Source organism: Oenanthe melanoleuca, chromosome 1 (genome assembly GCF_029582105.1).
Source record: "Oenanthe melanoleuca isolate GR-GAL-2019-014 chromosome 1, OMel1.0, whole genome shotgun sequence".
NCBI classification, from domain to species: Eukaryota; Metazoa; Chordata; class Aves; order Passeriformes; family Muscicapidae; genus Oenanthe; species Oenanthe melanoleuca.
The window spans coordinates 19435832-19457363 of record NC_079333.1 but is presented as its reverse complement, the minus strand read 5'-3'; the positions used below and the strand labels follow the sequence as shown (position 1 = coordinate 19457363).

The following is a 21532-nucleotide window of genomic DNA, read 5'->3' as shown; positions in this document are numbered from 1 at the left end:
ATTTCTGTTGATTAAAGTGTAGGTTTAGCCATATAGCAAAAGCAGAGAAAGTAAAGAATGATGAAAAATAAACTGTAATATTCTTATTACCCAAAGGTATTTTGGACCCATCAACAACATGAACTGTTACAAGGTTAATTGATCCCAGGTGTGTTGCCCTTGGAGCTATAAAAAATAAACCATTTGTTCTGTGAGAAGGGAAATTAAAGAAGTTGGATTTCATGAAGGATCTGTCTCCATTGTTTCCTAAAAACCTATCTGCACATCTGCTAGGACAATTCTAACAGACACGAGGCAGACACGTTCTGATTAGTCTGGATGTATTTTCATGCTGACAACCAGACAGTGCAACTATTCTGCTGGGCCCCCACTAACTTCAGAATACTTGCCTTAAACCTGGAGATCTGACAGTCTTTGGTCTTTCTCATACTTGTATTAACTTACACTTCTCAAAAAAAAAAAGTTCTAGAGGTTTTTAGTAATGTACTTGTTTTTCAGACCTCACTCAAATTTGAATTAATTAATTGGAAGGTCTCTAAGTTACTGGATGAAAAGGACAGACAGGCAAAGGCACACACTACATGGCTCTTTGTCTTTCAGAAATAAGGTTCAAATAAGGAAGCTGGAAAATACCCTACTTACATAAGGAGCAGTGGCTAAAAAGTACCATTTATATCTAACAGTAAACATTTGGTTACAGTTTTTCCTACCAGTAGCTTGTTTTGCATATACACCATTATAACGATTGAAACTTGAAAAGGCAAAAAATAAGCCTCTAAATTCTGTTTTCTAAATTCTTTTCCTGAAACGAAGTTTTTATGACACCAAAAGATGGCACTTGGTAACTATGACATGGCTGGAAATACTTCCTATTCAACTGAGACTTACAATCTAATTTGGCTATTGAACAAAATAAGGTATTCAGGAAAGAAATCTTTTTCCTGGACTGTTCAGTTTGATGTTCACAGTAATATATATGTACATATGGTGTATATATATAGACAGATAATAGTTCTTGAATGAATAAGGTCTCTGCTTCATGTCTTTTTCGGCCTTATAAAATGGAGAAGGAGAAAGAAGTGAAGGGAAAATTACTGAACTATTCAGTAAGCTATTTGTCTAAGACTAAAATTTTACCAGCTCAGAGATCAGAGAGGAGGAAAGGTCAGGAGTTGCTCTTGTACACATGTAGTCTCTCCTCACCTAACTATGTTTTCTCCTGTTCCTTCCTCCTTAACAATTTTTACTGAAATAGACTCCCCCACAGTAAAGCTGAGATATCACCACCCTCCCCTATAATTGTGCATCCCTGAATCTACCATGGTGGCTGCAAAAATCACTGGTATTGAAGGCACTTCTGCTCTTAGCATGTAAATATCCTGGACTGAGACTCTGTAACCTGATTTTCAAAAGTACTTGAGAAATTGAATCAAATGTATTTAGAATAATAAAATTCCCCAACAGAAAATAACTTTTTGAATGCAAATACAGAAATATATTTTTACTAAAACTAATTTAATTTCTCACATTTTTTTGATGGCTGCTAAGCCCATCCAAATACTCTCCATGGAAATTGCTCCAATTCTTTGACATTCACTTTGATGTAATTTATGAACAAATTATCAGCTGAGGAATGATATAAATTTCTGTCTACTTATTATGCACGTCCCATGACCACAAAACTCAATGACAGCAGAAATATAACTAAGGCAGAGTCACAGTAACACTTCTAAAGTTACAAACTGTAAATTACCAGGTTTAGTTTGTGGTACTTCTGGCCCAACAGATGTTTTTGGTTTGGAAGGAATGAGCAGTGTTTCTTTTGGAGCTGAAAGAAAAGGAAAAAGATTATTATTGTATTCTTCAGGACTCATGATCCAATGCCATATTTAGCCCACAGAAAATGCATGCCTCAAATGCCTGAAAAAAAAGACAATAACAATTCCATGGCTTTCTGGAACCTGGAACAAAATGACTAGCCAAAACACAGAAAAGTCCCAGCACTGTGCTGTAGGATAAGTTGAGTTAGTGGCTAAAATTCTTACTCTAAAAGAAAAATTAGGCCACTGATTTTGGTTGGAGATCTGACAAATACAGACTTCTGACCAGACATAAACTGTAGGCTATTTTTGCTTTACTTGAAAAAATAGAAATGAGAATCCTCTGTGCTAAGATCCATGCACGTGGCAGCAGAACCAAGGATAGTGGAATAGCATTTTATAATTACCACACTGGAGCACGCTCTCTAGAAATTTCTCCACTGAAAAATTAGGAATACCTGCATCTTAACATTAAGGAAACTTATTTACCCATTGTTGCCCTTGAAAGACCAGTGGTAGTAGAAGATTTTGTAATAATTGGTTGTGGAGTTGTCGGATGTATTGCTGTTGAGGAGAAAATGTGAAAAATCTTAGAATATTTATCTGTGATCCAAACAAAGAAGCATTTGCTAAAACCTGCAAAATGTCCCAAACTAAGATGTAGCAGAGTATCTTGAAAATCAACTGATGACAGATCTAATTATCTCTCCATTAACTTCTGCTTTACATTTATACCAAAAATGGGAACCCACACAGTCCTCCATAACTATTTTTAAAGCTGCTCTCATTTCAGTACAGCAGACAATGCCTGTTGCTAACTGTACAAGCACATTGTAAAGGAGTTCTGTTGCATTTCAAGAAAAGATTAATAAAATTGCTCACAGAGGAGCACCCAAGATTACCAGGAAGTAATCACAGAGAACTCAGTCTGCCTGGCCACTGAAATTTGTCAATACCCACATTACTACATTTCAGTCAACGTTTGCTATGTGCAATAAACAGAGGAAAACCATTATATATATCTTATACATATCTTACTATTATTTGTAGTGCAGTTTTGGCTTATTTTGGATGGATTATCTGAAGTGTAATGTATTTATTTCAGCACAAAACTGGCTATGAATAATCCCTCTAAGAAGCACAAAACCTGAAGCCTGGGGAAAGAATGATAAAACACAAAATTAGAAGAATGACTCCATTACCAGGTCTGGTGTACGGCACTCTTGGTCTCTCAGTTGTTTTTCGTTTGGTATGAATGAACTGTTTTTCAGTTGGAGCTGGAATAAAAACAAACAGTGCCCAGAACAATAATTGAAAAAATGAACTGCTTTTCACAGCCCACAAAGAACACGAGTATGATCTGATCTGGAATACAGCAAATTATGTAAGAATAAAGCTGAAAGTTGGAATTCCTGCAAAGAAAGGAAAACAAGTTAAATGGCCACTCACACAAGAATACTGCTAAAAAATATACAAATCTGTAGCTTTTCATCAAGCAGTCTAGAATATAGTCATTAACATCATCATATTGTAATGGGACAAAAACAGACAGTGTTAACTTGTGTCTTCCTCACCTGCCATATCTGAGGACAGGATTTCTTTCTCAGTGGAACATTTGTGTCAAACTTGATTTCAAAATCAAATTATTTCGTTCTTACTGGGAATGATTTAATATCATTATCTTTATACTATTCAGATTAAAAAAATCTTGTAAGTAAAAGAAGGAATCATTTATTGGAAAAGGTTATCTTACCACTTTGGTGTGGTCTACACAAATATGAGAGGTCCAAAATGATCTGCCTTAGCCTGTGCAGTTTTCATCCCTCTTGCTCTGAGAAACCTTTTTCAGCATATAAGTATTACTCAGGTAGCTCAGGTGTTTACAACAGGGCACATATTTAATAAAGCTAGATGAACAGATACTGAATAAAAACTAACCTAAGTATCATTGCATGCAGGGAATATATATTGAAATATCTTTAAATGCAGTTTTAATTTCCTCTTCCTCAAAAAGAAGAGAAACATAGTTTGAAGATTATAAAATGCCTATTAATATTTCATTCTCATAAAACACACACCATTTCATTCTCAGAAAATCACAGTCAAGCTCTATCTCTGAAACTGGGGACAGAAAACTGATTGAACAAAGATTGCTCAAGTAATGTTCATGCTCCCAGATACTGCTTGGATTCAATGACCCTTCCTTGGTCCACATATGACAAGTTAAGAAGGAAGAACACTCAGCTAAGATTTCATAAAATTAAGCAAGTTTTCCCAACATGAATAACTAGAAGTAAGCAGAGAGGATGGTTTTAACAAGTAGGTTTGGATTTAGATGATCACATGGCAGGTCTGGAGAGTTTATGCTGTTGTTGATATATTAGAATTTGTTTCTGTAATATTAAACCATGAGGAGTAAAGAAGAAGAAGAGTATTTTAGAATGAAATTATCCACAATTCATATGAAGAACAGAGCATTAACTCAGTTGGTTAGAGCATGGTGCTGATGCAAGGGTTGTGATGGGACAGTTTGCTTCAGAGTTGGACTTGATGATCCTTGTGGGTCCTTTCCAACTCAGAATATTCTGTGATTCTGTGAAGAATCACTATCTGCTCTTAAAATAAAGTCCCCTTTTACTGGAAAATAGACAACATCTGGAGGAATTGCATCATCCTGACTGGAAAAGCTAGAAGAGGAGGAAAGGAACCTTTGAAAGTAAACGAGCTCATGCATTATTACCCTTATCAAGACCAAAGAGCAAATAAGTATCTACAAATAGAGCAAAATTTCATCACCTTTTAATAAAATATAATGAGCTCTCTCTAAGATTATATTCTCTAAAAAAAGTGGAAAATAAAATAACTATTTATAAAATAACAGTTACCAAATGTTGCCTTTGTTCTTTCAGGAATATGAGGAATCATAGTAGTATCTCGTTCATCAAAGGTTGGAAGAATCTCTGTTGGAAAAAATGTCAACAAATGATCTGAATAATGAAAGGAATCTCCTTTTCCTCCTTTTCTTAAAAAACCTTTCAGCACTGTATATAACAGAAAAGGGATGTTTTAAAACAGCAATAGGCATTTACCCTCAGAAATTAATGGAGAGGAAACAACAGTAACAAACCTTCAGTGAAATCACTGATTATATTACTTAGGTCAGTTGGATTTATTGTGGGGAGTGATCCAAACAAAATTTAATTGAAGGGAATCCTCACTCTAATCTGGGTGAAAATGTGTGCATGAAGAAAAAGCAATACAACAGTGTTAGGAGGTTTCTCTCATAAGAGCTTCAAAAACATGGTGCAAAATATTGAAGTGTCTTGCTCAGATACAAGCTGCAAATAACTTTTTACCCTTGATTAAAACATATAGGTTGATACTATTTCTTCTGTTAATATCTGCATAAGATACAAAAACTCTTCAACTGCTGAAGTTTCCATCAGATTTAATTGCATCCCTGCAGAGGTTTCTTAACCTAGAACAAGAATCAGGTAGTAGCAGATGCACTGATGATTATTCCCCCCACTGCCACCCAAAAAGCAATTGTTCATTTATCCACTGCACCTTCACAAAAGACCAAATAATTTACCAGGCTTCCTGTATGGAGCATCTGGGATGGGAGTTGCTCTTGGTTTAAAAGGAATACGTTGTGGTTCTTTAAGAGCTGAAAGAAAAGATCTGCTTTAAGGGTTTCCACTTTGACAAAATTAGGTTTGTTGCACAGGCACTGCATGTCTCATGCTTACAAAGAAAAACAATCTCTGCATAACAGCCTGAAAAACTGAGTGTCAGGTACATACAGGAATTCAAGAGAAAACAAAATCCTGAATGAAAACATGGGTGGAAAATTTATCAGGTAAGCAAAATCTGGAGTCAAGCAACAAAATCTGAAAGAACTCAGACAACTACAGTGAATGTATTTCTGTCTGTATTTCAGAACCCATAACTGCAATACCCATGGTGTGCTGGTCTCCTACAAGTGTCAAAGAAATTACAGCATGTGTGACAGGGAAAGAAATTTTCTGTGAAGACAAAAAACCAGAAATCTTTCAATACCTGCAACAGAGTAGAATGTAGTTCCATTAGTAGAAAAGACAACAAATCAAAACCACAGACAGATTATGTGAAAAACAGACTAATGATATATAAGCATTGGCTCAAGGAGCAGTAAAAAAATAATAATGACCTGCTCAAGGTAACAAATTCACCTGCTGCTGTCTTTTGTTGTTCAACTGTAAATGTACTAACTGCCAAAACTTCATAAAAACAGGAAGATAAACAGTTAGTGGTGAGCATAACTTAATGGTAAAAATACTCTCTTTAATATGACTGGTTTGTTTTTGTAACACATTCTTTTTTTTCCTTTAAAAAAAATTCCTTGTAAAATTAATGAATATACACTCAATCAAAATAATGTTCAATGGATATTCTAAGAACTGTTAGAAGTTTCAGAGGTTTGGCAGTTCATTAGTATGTAAATCCCTATTAAGTTTATTTTTAAGGGTGAAATTCCATTACCAAGTCACAAAAACCTCTGAGGTTTCAGTTAGAGGTATTTAGAAGGCTCTCAAATAGGTTCTTCTCTAAGCACCTCTTGACAGGCACAAAAGAGATGCAATTTCTTCTAACTGCTCATAATGTTTGTATGTTGTCTACCTTGCTGTACAGTTTGTTCATAAATGTGATAAATGTTGTGTGGCTGAAAAGCAGCGTCAACTATTAAAACTCAGACATTAAATACAGAAATCAGCTCTGTTTTCCTTTAAACACCTACTTAATGATCATCAGAGAATGGATTTGGAATATGAAGGAATGTTAGTCAACACTTGACTCACTGTGGAAGGACAACCCAAAAGAAGCCCTGGATATTCAGGCACAACAAAACAACAATGTTTGTACCAGGTTTTGTGTGTGGTACATCTGGACTTGGTGATGCCCTGGGCTTGGAAGGGACTCGTCGACTTTCCTTCTGACCTGTGGAAATGAGCAAAGTTTTGAATTTGTTATTGAGGATGATGATTCTAGCACCTGTGAAGATGTGCAGTTTTGAAGACATTGGTGAGGATGATGATTCAACCTATATGTTTTGATTTTTCTGATGAATCAGAAGATTCATTTTCTGCTAAGAAATTTTTTAGGAATTATTTCTGTATTTTGAAAATAATCCCAAAGAGAACTCCTGTTAGTGCAATTGATACAATGCCAGTGCAGAGACTAAAGACAAGGTGATTTTTATCAGCAATAACAGAGCTTCCTGCAGAATAAACTGCTGTAGTTCTAACACTTCCTAGTTGTGCTTCTGAAGTGTTTCATATTCCAAAAACCTGCTGCTCATTTAAATAAACTCAGCATTAAAAAAAAAACAAAAAAATCCTCAACCAAGCAGTCAAAGCAGAAGAAACATGGAAATTTACAGCTAATTTTCAAATGGACAGAGCTATTTCCAAAGTTTTGGTAACAGGAAGGTACTGCAATTTTACAATTTTAAAGAAGCAACTCAAAAATAGAACTATTTCTGTTGCACTCTAAGGAAATCAAGATGCAGATTTTCCTGTGTGTGCAAGGGCTCAAGATGAGAGTTAACCCACACATTTCTATTGTGTGTCACTGACATGTATAAATATCCAGCTGATCATCTTGTTCCATCACAGCTGTATAGCAAACTTTAATTATGACAGTGAAGCACAGCCTATTCCCTAAGTATCTCTGTATCTTCAGAGAACTCATCAATTCTGAAAATTTTCAAAGTGATGAAACTTTCATGCACCAAAGAGTAAAATATTGATAAGCTTACTTGCTCTAGTTGGAGGAACACGTGGACTGGGTGATGTTTTAGGTTTGGAAGGCCTGTGATACGTATCTTTTGAAGCTGAAAGAAAGAAACTGGGTTAGGCATTATTAAAGTAATAAGTAGCTTCCAATACAAGTACACTGCTCTGTAATGGGTGCTGTCCTGCAATGATTCAATATATCAAATTCAAGTGACAAAAATGCCTTTGTCAAATGAATCTGCCTCAAGCAATCGTATGACCCAGGATCAATGAAGTGATTGTGTTCTGACAGTGAAATTGAGGTTCAAGGGGAACAGAATTGTATTTCAGTTCTCTGTGAAGGATTTAATTTCAAAAAACTGGAGGGGAAGGGAAGCAGAGAAAGCAAACTTTCAGGATGCAGCTCAGCCCACCCAAACCACACAACCCCCTGCAATGGTGCTACTTCCACAGGGTGAATGAGAATGTATAATTAGGATCTTGTTCTGATCTGCCCCCTGCTTCTTATCATTAAATGTTGAAGGAAGTTCTCCTATCTTATGTGCATAACAACTTGAAAGGAACAAGGATTCTCCCTGATTGTTTCATAGAAAATAAGAAGGACTGAGAACCTTGACTGTTAAATTACTAAGGAACATGCAAAGGAAGAAAGAAAAAAATGTTCAGGTCTGCTTTGAATGATTTTTGCTGAAGAAAAAGGACAATGTGACCATTCTAAGAAGAAAGCATCATTACCTATTGTTGCCTTTGGTTTCCCAGTTCTAAACCTAATTGTTTCCAGAACTGCATTAGTGTAATAAAACAACAAACCCAAAGTTTTACCAAGAACAATCAAATCAAAATGTTACAATCACTGTCTCCAGAATAATCATACCATCCCTGCTAGGACTGATGACTGATAGTCACTCCTCCCTAAAACTCAACATCGAGTACTGTGTTCTTCAGAATTTCCTCCAGTCAAAGCTAACAGCTCTAATACAGAACAGATCCCAAATACAAGTCCAAAGTTTTTATAAAAGCCACAAAGAGACTGTGGGTGGTTCTATTTGCCTTCAGCTTTGTACACTTTCCTGACTTATTTCAAAGTTTTGTTTCAAGCAGTAGGTGCAGTCTTACTGGGGAGAAAAGGAACCTGAGCTGTCCCTCTGCCCATCTCTTCACCAACACCACCCAATACTTCATGTACCCTGGGTACTCATACTGGGTCTGGCTGGGATGGAGGTTATTTTCTTCAGAACAGCCCCTGTGGTACTCTGTTTTGGATTCATGAGCAGGGAAATGTTGATTAAATACCAGTGTTTTAGTTATTGCTGAATATGGCTTGTTACAGCATCCAAGAGCTCTTTGTTGTTCACTCTGCCCCCAGGCAAGAGGGCTGGGCTGGGGGTGGGCAGGATGCTTGGAGAGGACACAGCCAGGGCAGCAGAACCACACTGGCCAAAGGAATATTCCACTTAAAGTCTACATAAAGTCATGCTTAGCAACAAAACCTTCCACTGGCACTGGTCTGCCTGTGGGATGGGGTGTTAATTACTTTTTACTTGCTTTTCCCCCCCTCTTTTTATCCCTATTAAACTGTCTTTATCCTGAACTATGAGTTTTTTTCTTTTTTATTTTTCTCTCCTTACTTCTGCTCTTCTGATTCTCTCCCTATCCACTGTGGGGTAGAAAGAACAAGAGGTTAGTGTGTCCTTAGCTTCTGGCCAGGGTCAACCCACTACAGAACCTCACATCATGAAGTGTGAGTTGCATAATTTACTTTCTTCCTCCTTAACTCTCCTAAGGTTGTATATGGGTATAGCAACCCATCTAGACACAATTATAGGAAGTATTACGCATTCTTAAATCTCTGAACACCACAAAGGCTCTGGAAAAGTGAACCAACAAGTATGAATAAAAGCTTGTGCTTGGAAAAGAAGAAACAAGCACACAATTTGAAAAATACATTTCAAAATCCTTCCTCTTGGCAATGGCACCCCTCATTTTCACTTTCACCTTTCCAGAACACATAGAAAAGATTTATTTTCACTGAGAATTGAACAGAAAACACTCATTGCTGCAATGACTTACAATGTAATAAAGAACTGAAGATATTTTCAACTTAGCAGGGCATTTATAAATTCTACGTGTCACTGGATTTTATCACTCAGGAATGTTCCAAAATATATGCCCAAGGAATCCATATAAATCTGAAGCTCCACTAATCACAGCAGAATCCATGAGACTCATGTGTCAGCATGAAATGCTAAAGAAACAATGAACTTACCAGGTTTTGTTCGTGGCACCTCTGGGCTTAGTGATGTTCTAGGTTTGAAAGGAACATGCTGTGGTTCTCTAGGAACTAAAAAAAAAAAAAAAAAGCAGCAAATACAGTAACTGTTAGAATTTTTTGAGGACAGATACTGACAGAAAACATAACATTAAAGAAGAACACATGCCTTTGGGACTCCCTGGAAACACAAAACTTGAGTAATGGAGAAATATGAATGCTTGGTACATAACAAACCCCAGGGCTGATGGAAAACTTTTGTAACAGGACAATATAAAATAAGGCCAGTATAAAAGGTGAAGCAGCACATGACAGAAAGGGAGTATAGAGACAAGCAGTCAAAGGTAGCTTGTGGTGCTTCCATCCACTTTCAGAATACATTTGTGTGAGAAAAAAAACAGACAAGGATGATAATGACTTGTTAGTGAAAAATCACCAAACTCCCCCTTACAGGATGAATTTTAATAGTAAAAAATTATTAGGGTGGAGTGCAATGAAGAAGTGCTTGTGATGCTCAGTGAGAGAAAAGTTAAATGTGATGGTCCCCAGGTGATTTACCCTGTAGGTAAAACTGTTACCTATTGTTGGTTTTAGCTGATCAGGTCTAAGTGTCATAGATTCCAGGACTGTATCAGAAACAAAACAGAAAGAATGTTTTGAAAGTTGAACATTTACAATTAGGACTCCTTTCTGAATTGTATACTTTGTATACTGCGTCATACAGAAATAGTTGCATTAAAAAAAGTGCCTGAGAAAGCAGTATTATCTTCAACACAGTGTGAGCTTTGTTCTCCCATAGACTTCAATGAAATATTCAAATATTATCATTCTATTATTCAGAAAATGGCATTTTAGGGACACAAATCTCTTCCCTTGGTGGTGTGTTTCAAAGGCACCCTATAAACACAACTGGAATCAGACAGCACTTTTTCATTATTATTGTTATTAAATACTATTATTAAAGAGCATTATATGGAATATTGCATTGCACAGTCATATAATTCAGCTGTACACTGTAATGGATCTAAAATAAAACTGGCTGGTTTGGAACCACAAGGGTTTGGAATTGATGTGTAATTTCTGTGTCAATTCTTCTATATGGACTACAATTAAAAAATAAGAAATGTCTTCGGATCTTTTAAAACTATTACAAGGTAAGTGGATGATGCTGTAGAAAATGTTCTGTATATTACTATATATTATATATATATGTACATATTGTTATAATTATTATATATTATTATAATATATGTATATATTATTATTCTTGAAGAAACAGCAGTTGTTGGAGTTTTTGTGGGTTTGTTTCCTTGTTTGTTTTAAATATAAATCAATACAAGCTCATAACATTTTTGTGACAAAACCATAAACCATTTCTGAGAAAGCCAGACTACCACAACAATGAAAAATGGCCACAAAGGTTAAAAACTGAGTGTATGAGAAGTTGCATCTTAAGGTGTAATTTGAAAACAATGTTTTATAATCAGATGTCATGGTTAAAAAATTATGAGAAAACAAGGATTTTGACTGTTTTCTACATGAGTAAATCACATGTAATTGATAACATCAGATTTCAAAAATATTGGTCTATGTCTACAATTTAAAGGTCTTCATTAAAGTGTTTATGCTTAAATTTTTCACATTTACCTAAGGATAACATCTGTTGATATTTGAGACCCTTACAATTTTCTGTTGATAATACCAACTGGAGAGCATAGGACAGAAGGTAATTTTTTTCTGCCTACCACTGAATTCAACTGCTCACACATTTAATAACATAAAAATTCAGTATTCTGCAATACAGTGTAAAGGATCATTAATGCCAATAAATATTTATAAGCAAATACTAAGCATGCATGTATAACTGGGAAATTTACTCCCTCATGCAGAAAATAATAATTACATGAAATTAATTAAATGTGGCTTAGAAGGGAAACAGATTTATTCTAACAATGCAAAGCAATGTTGAAAAGAATTATACCTCCCAAGCAGCCTCAGTGTACACTTGAATTCCTTGGTATCTGCTTTAGTTAGCAAGGTTAATCTGAGTGTAACAACACTATATTTATCCTGTTGCCCTGAAGTAGCAGAGGTTTATTTTTTTGATCAGCAAAAAAATATCTAGCAAATGTCACTACTTGTGAAAACTGCAATTAAATCACTGAACAGCACAGAACCCCATTCTGTTTTTATTGGCTCAGATAACTAAACAGCTGCTCATAAATACATTTCAATCCAAAATAAACTGTACTAGAAACAATCACAAAGTTTACCATCTTTGGCTTGTGGGATGTGAGGTTTGGGTGGAGTTTTAGGTTTAGAAGGAACACGTTGAGTCTCCTTTGGAGCTGGAAGAGAAAATGTGGAAAATAAGTTGGTAAATTAGCATCTGATACCAGCTGAACACAAAGCACAGAAACCTCACACCTGCAACTGAGAAGAAGTAGGCAAGTCAGGTAATACTCTCCATGTGTGTACAACAATCTAAGCAAGAAAGTGGAATTTTAGTCATTTTTGAAGCATAGTTTTTGTTTGTGTTTTTCAAATAAAAACTGGAACAAATGCAAACAAGCATAATTATGAGAAAGGTGATTCAGAGCTGCCAGCATAATTTCTCTTTTTATAAAGGAGATATTCCAGCTGTGAAGAGAGCAATAGACCCAACTGTTTTGAATGCCAAGCAAGACAATTACCTAGAAGAAAAATGAGGTTAAATGAAACAATCCTGAGGCACAAGTGACTAACTTCAGTGATGCTTGCTGTGATGTAAATGAAGCAAACACAACAGCTTGCCAAGGAAATACTATTACCTATGGGTGACCTTGGTGGTTCAATTTTAAGTGTAATAGGTTCCGAGACTGCAACAGAAACAGTGTGACAAAGTGAGTAAGGAGCACACTCCAAAAACTTGAAATTACTCTAGTGCAAAGTAAAAGGCAGGTACTAAAACAACACCACAGTAATATGGATATTCAAGCTGACTTTTAAACCATGGGAAATTAAAATTCTTAATAATATAGGTAAAATAAGAAATAAGTAATTGGACAAACTCGATGGCAACAGAAGCAAAAATATGTGGATATAAATCAGAACAAGCAAGAACAAGCAAGAGAAGAGATCATACAGTTTAACTCAGAGACAGCAAGGGACTCCTGATATACAGAATGTCACGAGTCCCCAAACTGCACTCTTACTTGAAAGTAGTGTACTGACCATGACAAAACAGTTGAACTTTTCCTCTAAAGTAAGCAATTAACCAGAGGACTAAAAGGCTGCTATTGGTAGAGCTGTATTTAGTTATGTGAAAAAATTAGTTCGATTTGTTCCTTTTTTTCTCATATCCACTTACAATTTGGATTACAAAATCAATATATCATGCCCTTTTCCTGGTCACAAAGTATATCAAATGGGACAAAATATTATGAGATGGCAGAATTTATAAAAATTTCTTGGCAATAAGGAATATATATTAAAATAATGGTAATGCATAAATTCTTCCCTCTCAAGGCAGTAACAAGCAAAGTAGTGTGTAACACACAGATACCTAAAGATAGAACCTATAACCCACATTCACTTATCTCCCAAACTTTCTCATGAATCTACCCATTTAAAAAAATGGGCTTCACAGTAAATAATACTATAAAACTGATTGCAATTAGGGATTTAATACTGAAGTATTTATTGCATGTCCATTAATATCCACACTAACAATATTCTATAATATTAATATTGCTGCTAATGAGGAAAAAACCAAAACAACCAGCAATGACTTCTACTGACTGTGGCCAGATACTCCATAGAAATCTCAAACTAGTCACTAATTTTCCAAATGTTCTCACTACATATGCCTGGTTTGCAAAGACTCTGCCATTATTCAAGCTCACCAGTTACCTTTGCAATTCCAATTGAAAATATTTTCCTACAAAACACTAATTTCTATTTTTGGGCTGCATTTGAAAAATCAGACAGTTCTTACAAACAGAAAAACAGCTTCCAATAATAAAAATAAATTTATACTTGTTAGGTCAGCAAACTGTCTTCTAGAGCAATTCTTTTTGTATAGGTAATATCCCCAAAAAGGAATGCTCTTCTCCCTACCTAAAGGAAAAAAAAGTTGTAGCTTTCCTTTTCTTTATTTTCTGCACTATTAGCAAGACCAAAATACAATTTCAAAAGAAGTGCCTTACCAGATTTAGCTTGAGGTGTTTTGATCTTTGAAGAACATTTGGGCTTCAAATGTGAGGAATGTGTATTTTGGATACTAGGTGAAGTTTGTGTTGTGAAAATCAGCATTTAAGCTGAAATTAAATGGTCCCATAGAAAATCACATTCAGCAATGAAGAAATGAAGTCTAGGAAATGGCCCTCTGTCCACATCAATGAATAACCACAGAGAAAGAATGTGTATTATGTGTTTAATGCATGAAATATTGTTGGATATGAACAAAAGAAGCAATGATTATCCCTTTGATGGATAATCAAAGAGCTGGATGATCTTCTGCAGCAAAATTTACTTCTCATGGCTTAGTCAAATGCAAAGAGAGGAGACAACATCAATGGAAGGAAAATGTTGTTATGTGACATTGACCTTGACAAATCAATGTCATTAGAGTAGTTTTGAGAGCATTTAATGGTGTAGAACTTGTTGCAGTTGAAAACTGTGCTAATTGACTGATTCTATTTCATCAAATCATTTAAGTAAGGCTTAAAGCTGTCCTTGTCCTATGAAGTGTCATATATATGTAGTCAGCTTCATCCAAAAGCCAGACTGCTGAAAACATCTTAAAGCCCTTCTCAGAATACAACCTGCACAGTAAATGCAAACAGTGATCCAAACTGTCCTTTGAATTAGATATAGCATTTCAGGGCTCATACAAAGGAGAGACCTTTGTTCTCAGTCTGCATAAAAAATGCATGTATTAAACACATCACTTACTATGTATTCCCATACTAAAAAAAAGGCCATGTATTATTTTATATAAATGGTGCTCTTCATTAAAAATAAAATTACTTTTTTTTTTTTTTAATTGAACAGAAGTTTGAATGTATTAATTGAAAAAAATGCAGTATTTTCCATATATTTGAGAAATTATCAAGCACTGTGCCACAAAACTCAGCAGGAATTGTTTAGCACGGTGTAGTTTTAAATGTAATTTTTATATTATATTATTTCTAAATTTCACAAAATCTTTATTATTGCAATAATTCTTATTCTTTTTTCTTCTTCTAATTCAAGTGAAACTTTTAAGTAAATACTTTTGAAGTGATATGTTATCTTTTAGAAGACACCTCCAAGTTAGAAACATGGAAAAATAATAAAGCACCAAGATGATGCTTCCATTTACTGGGTTTAGACCACACATGAATAAGCAAGAAGCCTCCAGGAAATTGTGTTTTCAACTGCACATGTTATCAGACCAAAGAAAAGAAGGATGACTCATAATCATTACCCTCTGCAGTCTTTGGATGCTCATATGTGTAGGGACTCCTAGTAGTGACTGACACTGGAAGGGTTGCTGCTGGAATAAAGATAATTTTCTTAAGAGATATACAGGTACATCTGTGTTTATCTTCCAGCTGCTCTTGCTTCCCAACTATAGTCCACCTCTTAAAAACTCCTCAAATGGAAACACTGAATAAATGATAAATTTACTGAAATTACCCTGTGTGACTTTTGCTGCTTCTGGAAGATAAAAAGTGCATTTATGCTACAGGAACACACTGGGAGAGGAGCTCTCTAAAGCTTCACCTTCCTGTTTTACTGAATTTTATTTATCTCTTTATGGCTGCAGATCACTGAAAAAGAAACAGTTCCAGAGAACCCAATTTTCTTTGGTAAATCTTTCTATTGATTTTCCTGGGTTTCTCCCATAGTGATACAAAGGACAGATGTGAAAGGCTTCAGGTGTAAATAACTGTGAAGTCACAGAAAGCAGGGCTGAAGATCCCAGCAGATTATCTAGTGCCACTGCACAAGAGATCATCAAGCTAACAAGCTCCCCATCTCTATATAGAGAACTTAATGGAGTTTGAAAGGAACAAACTCCAAACACCCTGACAAATATAAAGAACTTTTAATTCAATATTGGCAGAATTGTTTGATATTAGCATGATTTTACAAACAGAATCCATTTTCATTCCTAAATACATCCACAATCACTGAGTAATCTTTATGCTTATCCTTCAAATTTTGCTTCCTTTTCTCTGTTTTGACTCTTAGCCTCTGTCCCTCCTCACAGATTTTAATTAGGAAAGAAAAAGTGATGGGTAAATATTGTACAATGTTTTGGACTTAAACTATCTTTATGGACATACCATCAATTTGTCACATTGTAATTCCCAAGCATTTTAAGACTCACAAGTACACTTATTTCAGGGAAGTTACTTAAAATTTTTAAATACAATAAAATCTGAGACCTAAGACTTCCACAACTCTGTCACTTTAGATAGAAAATCACATTCTTAATTTAAAAGTCCCCATGTGAAGGTTTATGTTGGTTTACGTCTGGGTGGACAGAGTTTAAATTTAAAAGACTGAATTATTTCAGAATTCTAAATTTTCCTTCTTTCTTTATGGACAATTTTTTAATAGATTAGGCAGCTTTTATATTTGATACTATTGCCACTATTTTAAGAAGGCAAAATACTCAAAAATGGCTTCAGGACAGATAATCTGTGCATTTTAAGTAAATGCCCAGAGAGGTTGTGGAGTCTCAATCCCTGGAGATATTTAAAAACTTTTCTGTAAAGAAAGTGTTGCAGTGCATTTGGGTGCATGACAGAAAATTCATTGTAATTTCCTTTTCTGAAAAATGGGGAGTGTTTAGACAGAGGTTTTCATGCTAACAATAGTAAAAGAGAGGACAAGGCTGGGCATGATCACATTGGCAACAAAACTTTTTTTTTCATGCAGGCAACAGATTCACCCAAATATTATTACCCAAATACCAAGAAAGAGAATGAAACTGTGAACTTTCACTGGAACATACAGTTAGCCAGAAAATCTGAAAATCATTTAAATATTTGGGGTTTTTAAAATGAAGCTTTTTTTCTCCACAGCCAAAAAAGGCAAATACTTTACCAGAAACAGCACAAAAATCATACTAATAATGAAAGCCAAAATTAATTGCTTGACTCAAAGGCAGTTATTAGTAAGTCATTAATTAAATTTGAATTTGGATTATATTGTTCATGATTTCTATTCACTGTTAGGGAAAAGTGACAACCACTATCATGACACAAGTTTCTAATTTAATCTGAATTTCATGTGATGCTGGAACACAGACAGGCTCCTTCTCTTTTTTTTTTCTTTTTTGCCACCTACCCAAAAGCCAGCTTATCCCCATGCACTGCATACTTTATGGCTCAAATAATATTTTCTGCATATTTTTGTCACATCAGCACACACGCTAGTTTCACTGCCTACTTACAAGAGAATCATGACAAGCTTCATCAGGATTAAAAAGTGAGTCTTAGGATTCTACCTGATTGATTCATGAGGCCACTAATGGGAATGAAAAAACCAGAGACATCTGTACAAATATGGAACAATGCCACTTTCTTTGTGGGCATACAGAAACCTGCTATAGAGCCACTCAGTGTGGAAACACCAGGATAAAACCTTGATCTTGGCAAGTTTCTAAATGAGTTGCTTTTTTTCTCAGCCATTTCAAAAAACAACATGCAGGACTCAGATCTATATTCAGACCTAGACACCTACAGCAGAGACAGAAGTAATGATTCTTCTAGTACAGTACTGGATTTCCAACACTAAAAATTGTGCAGGAGCTGTAAGCAGCATAAAAATGAATTATGCACAATATTCTGAGAATTCCAAGTCATAAGTGCCATTCCTTTAACAAGCTTCACAGGGAATAATTTGGTCTGAAGAGAGTTAATTTCTTTTTATGAGCAGAAAATAATTTGCAGGGAATCTGGAAAGAATTTAATAAAATCATGTGATCTCTTCCAGCATTGAGTAATATATTCTTACAATAAACAATTATGCAATTTCCAGCTTTCTAATTTCATTATAAACCATGTAACACTAGAAATATTTTTACAACTGTATTTATTTATTCTTCAGATCCAGAAAAATGCCAGGTGTGTTTTATACTTTGCCATACATCATAGACAAAATTTCACCTCGGTGTGAAGGTGTTATTTCATTTGGGATCATAAAATGTGTCTTTACTGAATTCCAGAACAAAATTCCACTCTTACTTTCACAGTTTCAGTTAAGTCTGCATATGCACTAATGATCACTGAATCAATACAAATCCTATGCTTCTATGTAAGTTTCTATATCCATCAGCAAAACTGTAGAATCTGTGTTTTCTGGACCCTATACTGAACTAAGTTGGAAAACTTGTTATTTCAAAATGAAAAGCAGGAAAAAATTTTCTTCAATGTCAGGCTGTATGAGTTGGTGACTTGGGATACAAAAGTTACAAGTTTTCTTGCTTTGCTTCTATATTTTTTTTAATCCAATACAGAAATACCATTCCTCAAAGAGGAATTCCTCACCTTTCTGATGATTAAGTACTGAACTTCACATTGACACAGAAGAAATTCAAGCTGAATTGCACTTCTTAAGTGATACACCATAACAAATGGTTTCTATGGAAATTAATTACCAGGTTTAGTTCGTGGCTTTTGGGGTCTGGCAGATGGTCTAGGCTTAGATGCAGAAGTAGTGAGCTTTGCTTCTTTAGGAGCTGAAAGAAATATACTGGATTGTAAGTTTATGCTTTCCACTGTATCACAAAAAAAAAAAAAAAAAAAAAAAAAAAAAAAAAAAAAAAAATCAAATGAGGCAATGAATGGCTACTGGGAACAAAAGCAAATGGTAGAATCAGATATGCCAAGAAGGTTTCTCAAAAATCTTCCTAAGAATTCACTACTCCAGCAAAATCTGTTTCCTCTTCACTGGAAAAGTGAGTAATTGCATTTAAATATGGAACTGAAGCTTGCAATCACATCCAAATGTTCCTCTCATTAAGTTAACAAATTCGTTTTTGTGAGATACCTAAGACATAAAACAATAATGGATTTTTATATTTTTGAATTCTGGGTCAATTTTAAGCCATAAGACAACATATATAGACAACATATACAGAAATGTCCTCAATTTTTGGCACAGTAAAGAAATTACTGGCAAACAGTTGGAAGAACGTGGAATCAATTAAAAAAATGGAACTGCTTCATAACTGCAGTCATTGAATTTTACTAATAGACTAGAAGTGGCTAACATAAGTAGAATAATATAAATAGAGTAGCAGTATAATTTAAATGGTAAAAATTAAGAACAATGAGTCCTAGAAACCCTTTTTCCATCAAACATGGGTTGAAACTTTAGCTAATCTGCCTGTTAGTCTGACTTCAGATAAAGTGCAAATCTAGTATCAGGCAGAGGTAAGTAACTTTGTACATTTTTAAAAAGCAGTACTAGGAGACTGCTTTCCAATAAAATGTTTCATACCAATTCACACAGCAGAAAAATGTTTGATGTCTACAAAAACAGCAGAGAGGAGTGAGCCATGAAGTGACCAAGAGGTGTTTTTCAAGCCAAAACAACATTCAGAAGGATTCATAAAACAGTGGAATTAACACGTTGACCACAGGAATCCTTCACTGAGAGTTCCAGGATTAGCATCCACAATACTATATTTACACCTGGCATTTCAATTGCATTTCCAATGAGTTTTCTGCATAGAGTGTTGGTGTAGAAAAGCTCTCAGCAAAATGGAAGACAAAAATTTTAACTGTACCATGGAACTAGCAAAACTGCATGGGAAAAAAAAGGTTTCTTTTTCTTCTATGTTTAGAAAAACATTTCTGAATACTTATATTTTTTAACTTTCTTCTTCTTTGAGAGAAATGGATTAAACACAGTGAAAGCTTTAATATAAAGTAACAAATTGTGGCTTGGACTCCAAAGAAGAATGACCAACAGCTACAGCAGCATGTATTACCTAGGGTTGATTTTGGTTGTTCAACAGTCTGAGAAGTTTTAGGCTCCAAAAGTGGTGGTTTAGGGGCTAGAAAAGAAAAATTTGAGTGTAATCAAACCAATCAGTAGATGTATCAACACGAAGCCAGAAGTGTTATCATTCCAATAATTCAGGGAGTTGTTTTCTAAACAGTCTAGATAAGCCTTATTTTTGTGTATAACACCCTACACTCCTTTTAGCTTTGTTTCCTATGAAATTGCACACTGAATGATTGTGTGAGAGTCTGCTTCTAAGGCTCCTTCCTCATATTTATGTTCTTTTTTAATCCTGTATTTGATTCAATCAGCAAATAAATTTCTGTTATGGGAGAATACTGAGAAAGGAGGGATGAGGAAGAAAAGAATGTAGTCTGTAACTACAGAGAATCTATATGGAAGGCAACTTCTAAAGGCCAAAGTTTTGCTGAAAATCCTAAATCAGTACCTACAATTAACTGTAAGAAATGTATAGGACAATAAAGGCAGATCCCATTTTTTATTGCTCTTTCTATTTATAAAACATGAAACCAGAAACATTTTAGGTCTCAAATAATCCGTAGCATAATTTTTATTGGTCCAGTACCTGAATCACTAAAGGAGGCAAATTGATTTCCCTTAATCCCAAATCCAAAGAGAATTAGTAGAGGTCTGGTTTTTTTCATCAAAAAGCAGAAAATACACGACACAGTGATTATGTTCCTAGAGTACTAGCAAAGATGTCATTGCCATAGTATGTCTGTGTGAAAATGGGAGATGGGGAGTGGGAAAGGAGATTATAAAAATAATAATCATATTTATTGCTTATAGGAATGATATTAAAACATTCTTGTGCCACTCAGAAAACTTTTTTCCATTCCAGTCCTTTAAAAAGGCTACAACACTATAGAACTGGTTTATATTTTTATCACTGGACCCAAATGGATAAAAGTGATGAGCTCAGCTCTAACAAGTTAATGAGAGTTAACGACCAATTTGAGAATGATAAGTTAGTCAGGATGCTCATGTAGTGCAAAGCTCCTGTCCTTTTTAGGAAGTTTTGCTTAGATATTTTTAGAGGACACATCTCTCTGCATACCAGCTTAGGAAAATGATGTGCACAATTACCAGGTTTCACATGTTGTACTTCTGGGGTAGCAGATGGTTTCACTTTAGAAGGGATAAGTGGTATTTCTTTTGGAGCTGAAAGAAAGAGCTCAGTTTGCAATGAAAAATTGTTTAACAAGCATTTCCCACAACAAAGAGCACATGTCACAAGTTCATATTGAAGACAACTTAGTATGGAATGTCAAAGCCAGCTGATGACATCAGGTTTTGAAGTGTGGAATGGAGATGGTACTGAAATGCTGTGCATTGATCAGAAATAAGATTCTGTGAGTCCAAAACAATTAAAATTGCCACTTTGAAAGCTTTACATACCAGAGACAATCAGCACATGCGTGTGCATTGGGAGTGAAAGAGACAGAACACTAATAAAAAGATGATGGTGTTTCATCATGCAAGACACAAGTTTTACTTCTCTGAGACAATAAATCCACCCAGAACCTCATTCTCATACACAGGTATGTCAAGAACAATCAGTATAATGATGATGGAAGAACAAGACTCTCTGACCAGGAAAAAGAATGGTTATGCATGTGAAATGATATGTGGAAGGAATGCATTCATATGGGATGGAGTGC

The 21532-nt window shown here is 35.1% G+C and overlaps 1 protein-coding gene across 38 annotated transcripts in view; it reads right to left on the bottom strand.

The window, feature by feature from the left end:
• Positions 1 to 21532, bottom strand: part of ABI3BP (ABI family member 3 binding protein) — a 130756-nt gene that overhangs the window by 34635 nt on the left and 74589 nt on the right. For 22 of the 38 annotated variants that reach the window (XM_056483381.1, XM_056483331.1, XM_056483489.1 and 19 more), the window contains 16 exons: positions 20958 to 21032; positions 19837 to 19902; positions 18499 to 18579; positions 15313 to 15381; positions 12674 to 12721; positions 12137 to 12211; positions 10442 to 10489; positions 9861 to 9935; positions 7618 to 7692; positions 6723 to 6797; positions 5413 to 5487; positions 4706 to 4780; positions 3023 to 3097; positions 2310 to 2384; positions 1754 to 1828; positions 91 to 165 (listed from right to left, as the gene is read on the bottom strand). In XM_056483381.1, the coding sequence (XP_056339356.1) occupies positions 91 to 165; positions 1754 to 1828; positions 2310 to 2384; positions 3023 to 3097; positions 4706 to 4780; positions 5413 to 5487; positions 6723 to 6797; positions 7618 to 7692; positions 9861 to 9935; positions 10442 to 10489; positions 12137 to 12211; positions 12674 to 12721; positions 15313 to 15381; positions 18499 to 18579; positions 19837 to 19902; positions 20958 to 21032 (1137 nt within the window). The remainder of the gene's footprint in view (positions 1 to 90; positions 166 to 1753; positions 1829 to 2309; positions 2385 to 3022; positions 3098 to 4705; positions 4781 to 5412; positions 5488 to 6722; positions 6798 to 7617; positions 7693 to 9860; positions 9936 to 10441; positions 10490 to 12136; positions 12212 to 12673; positions 12722 to 15312; positions 15382 to 18498; positions 18580 to 19836; positions 19903 to 20957; positions 21033 to 21532) is intronic. The other 16 variants (XM_056483434.1, XM_056483446.1, XM_056483658.1 and 13 more) reach the window with 11 other exon arrangements.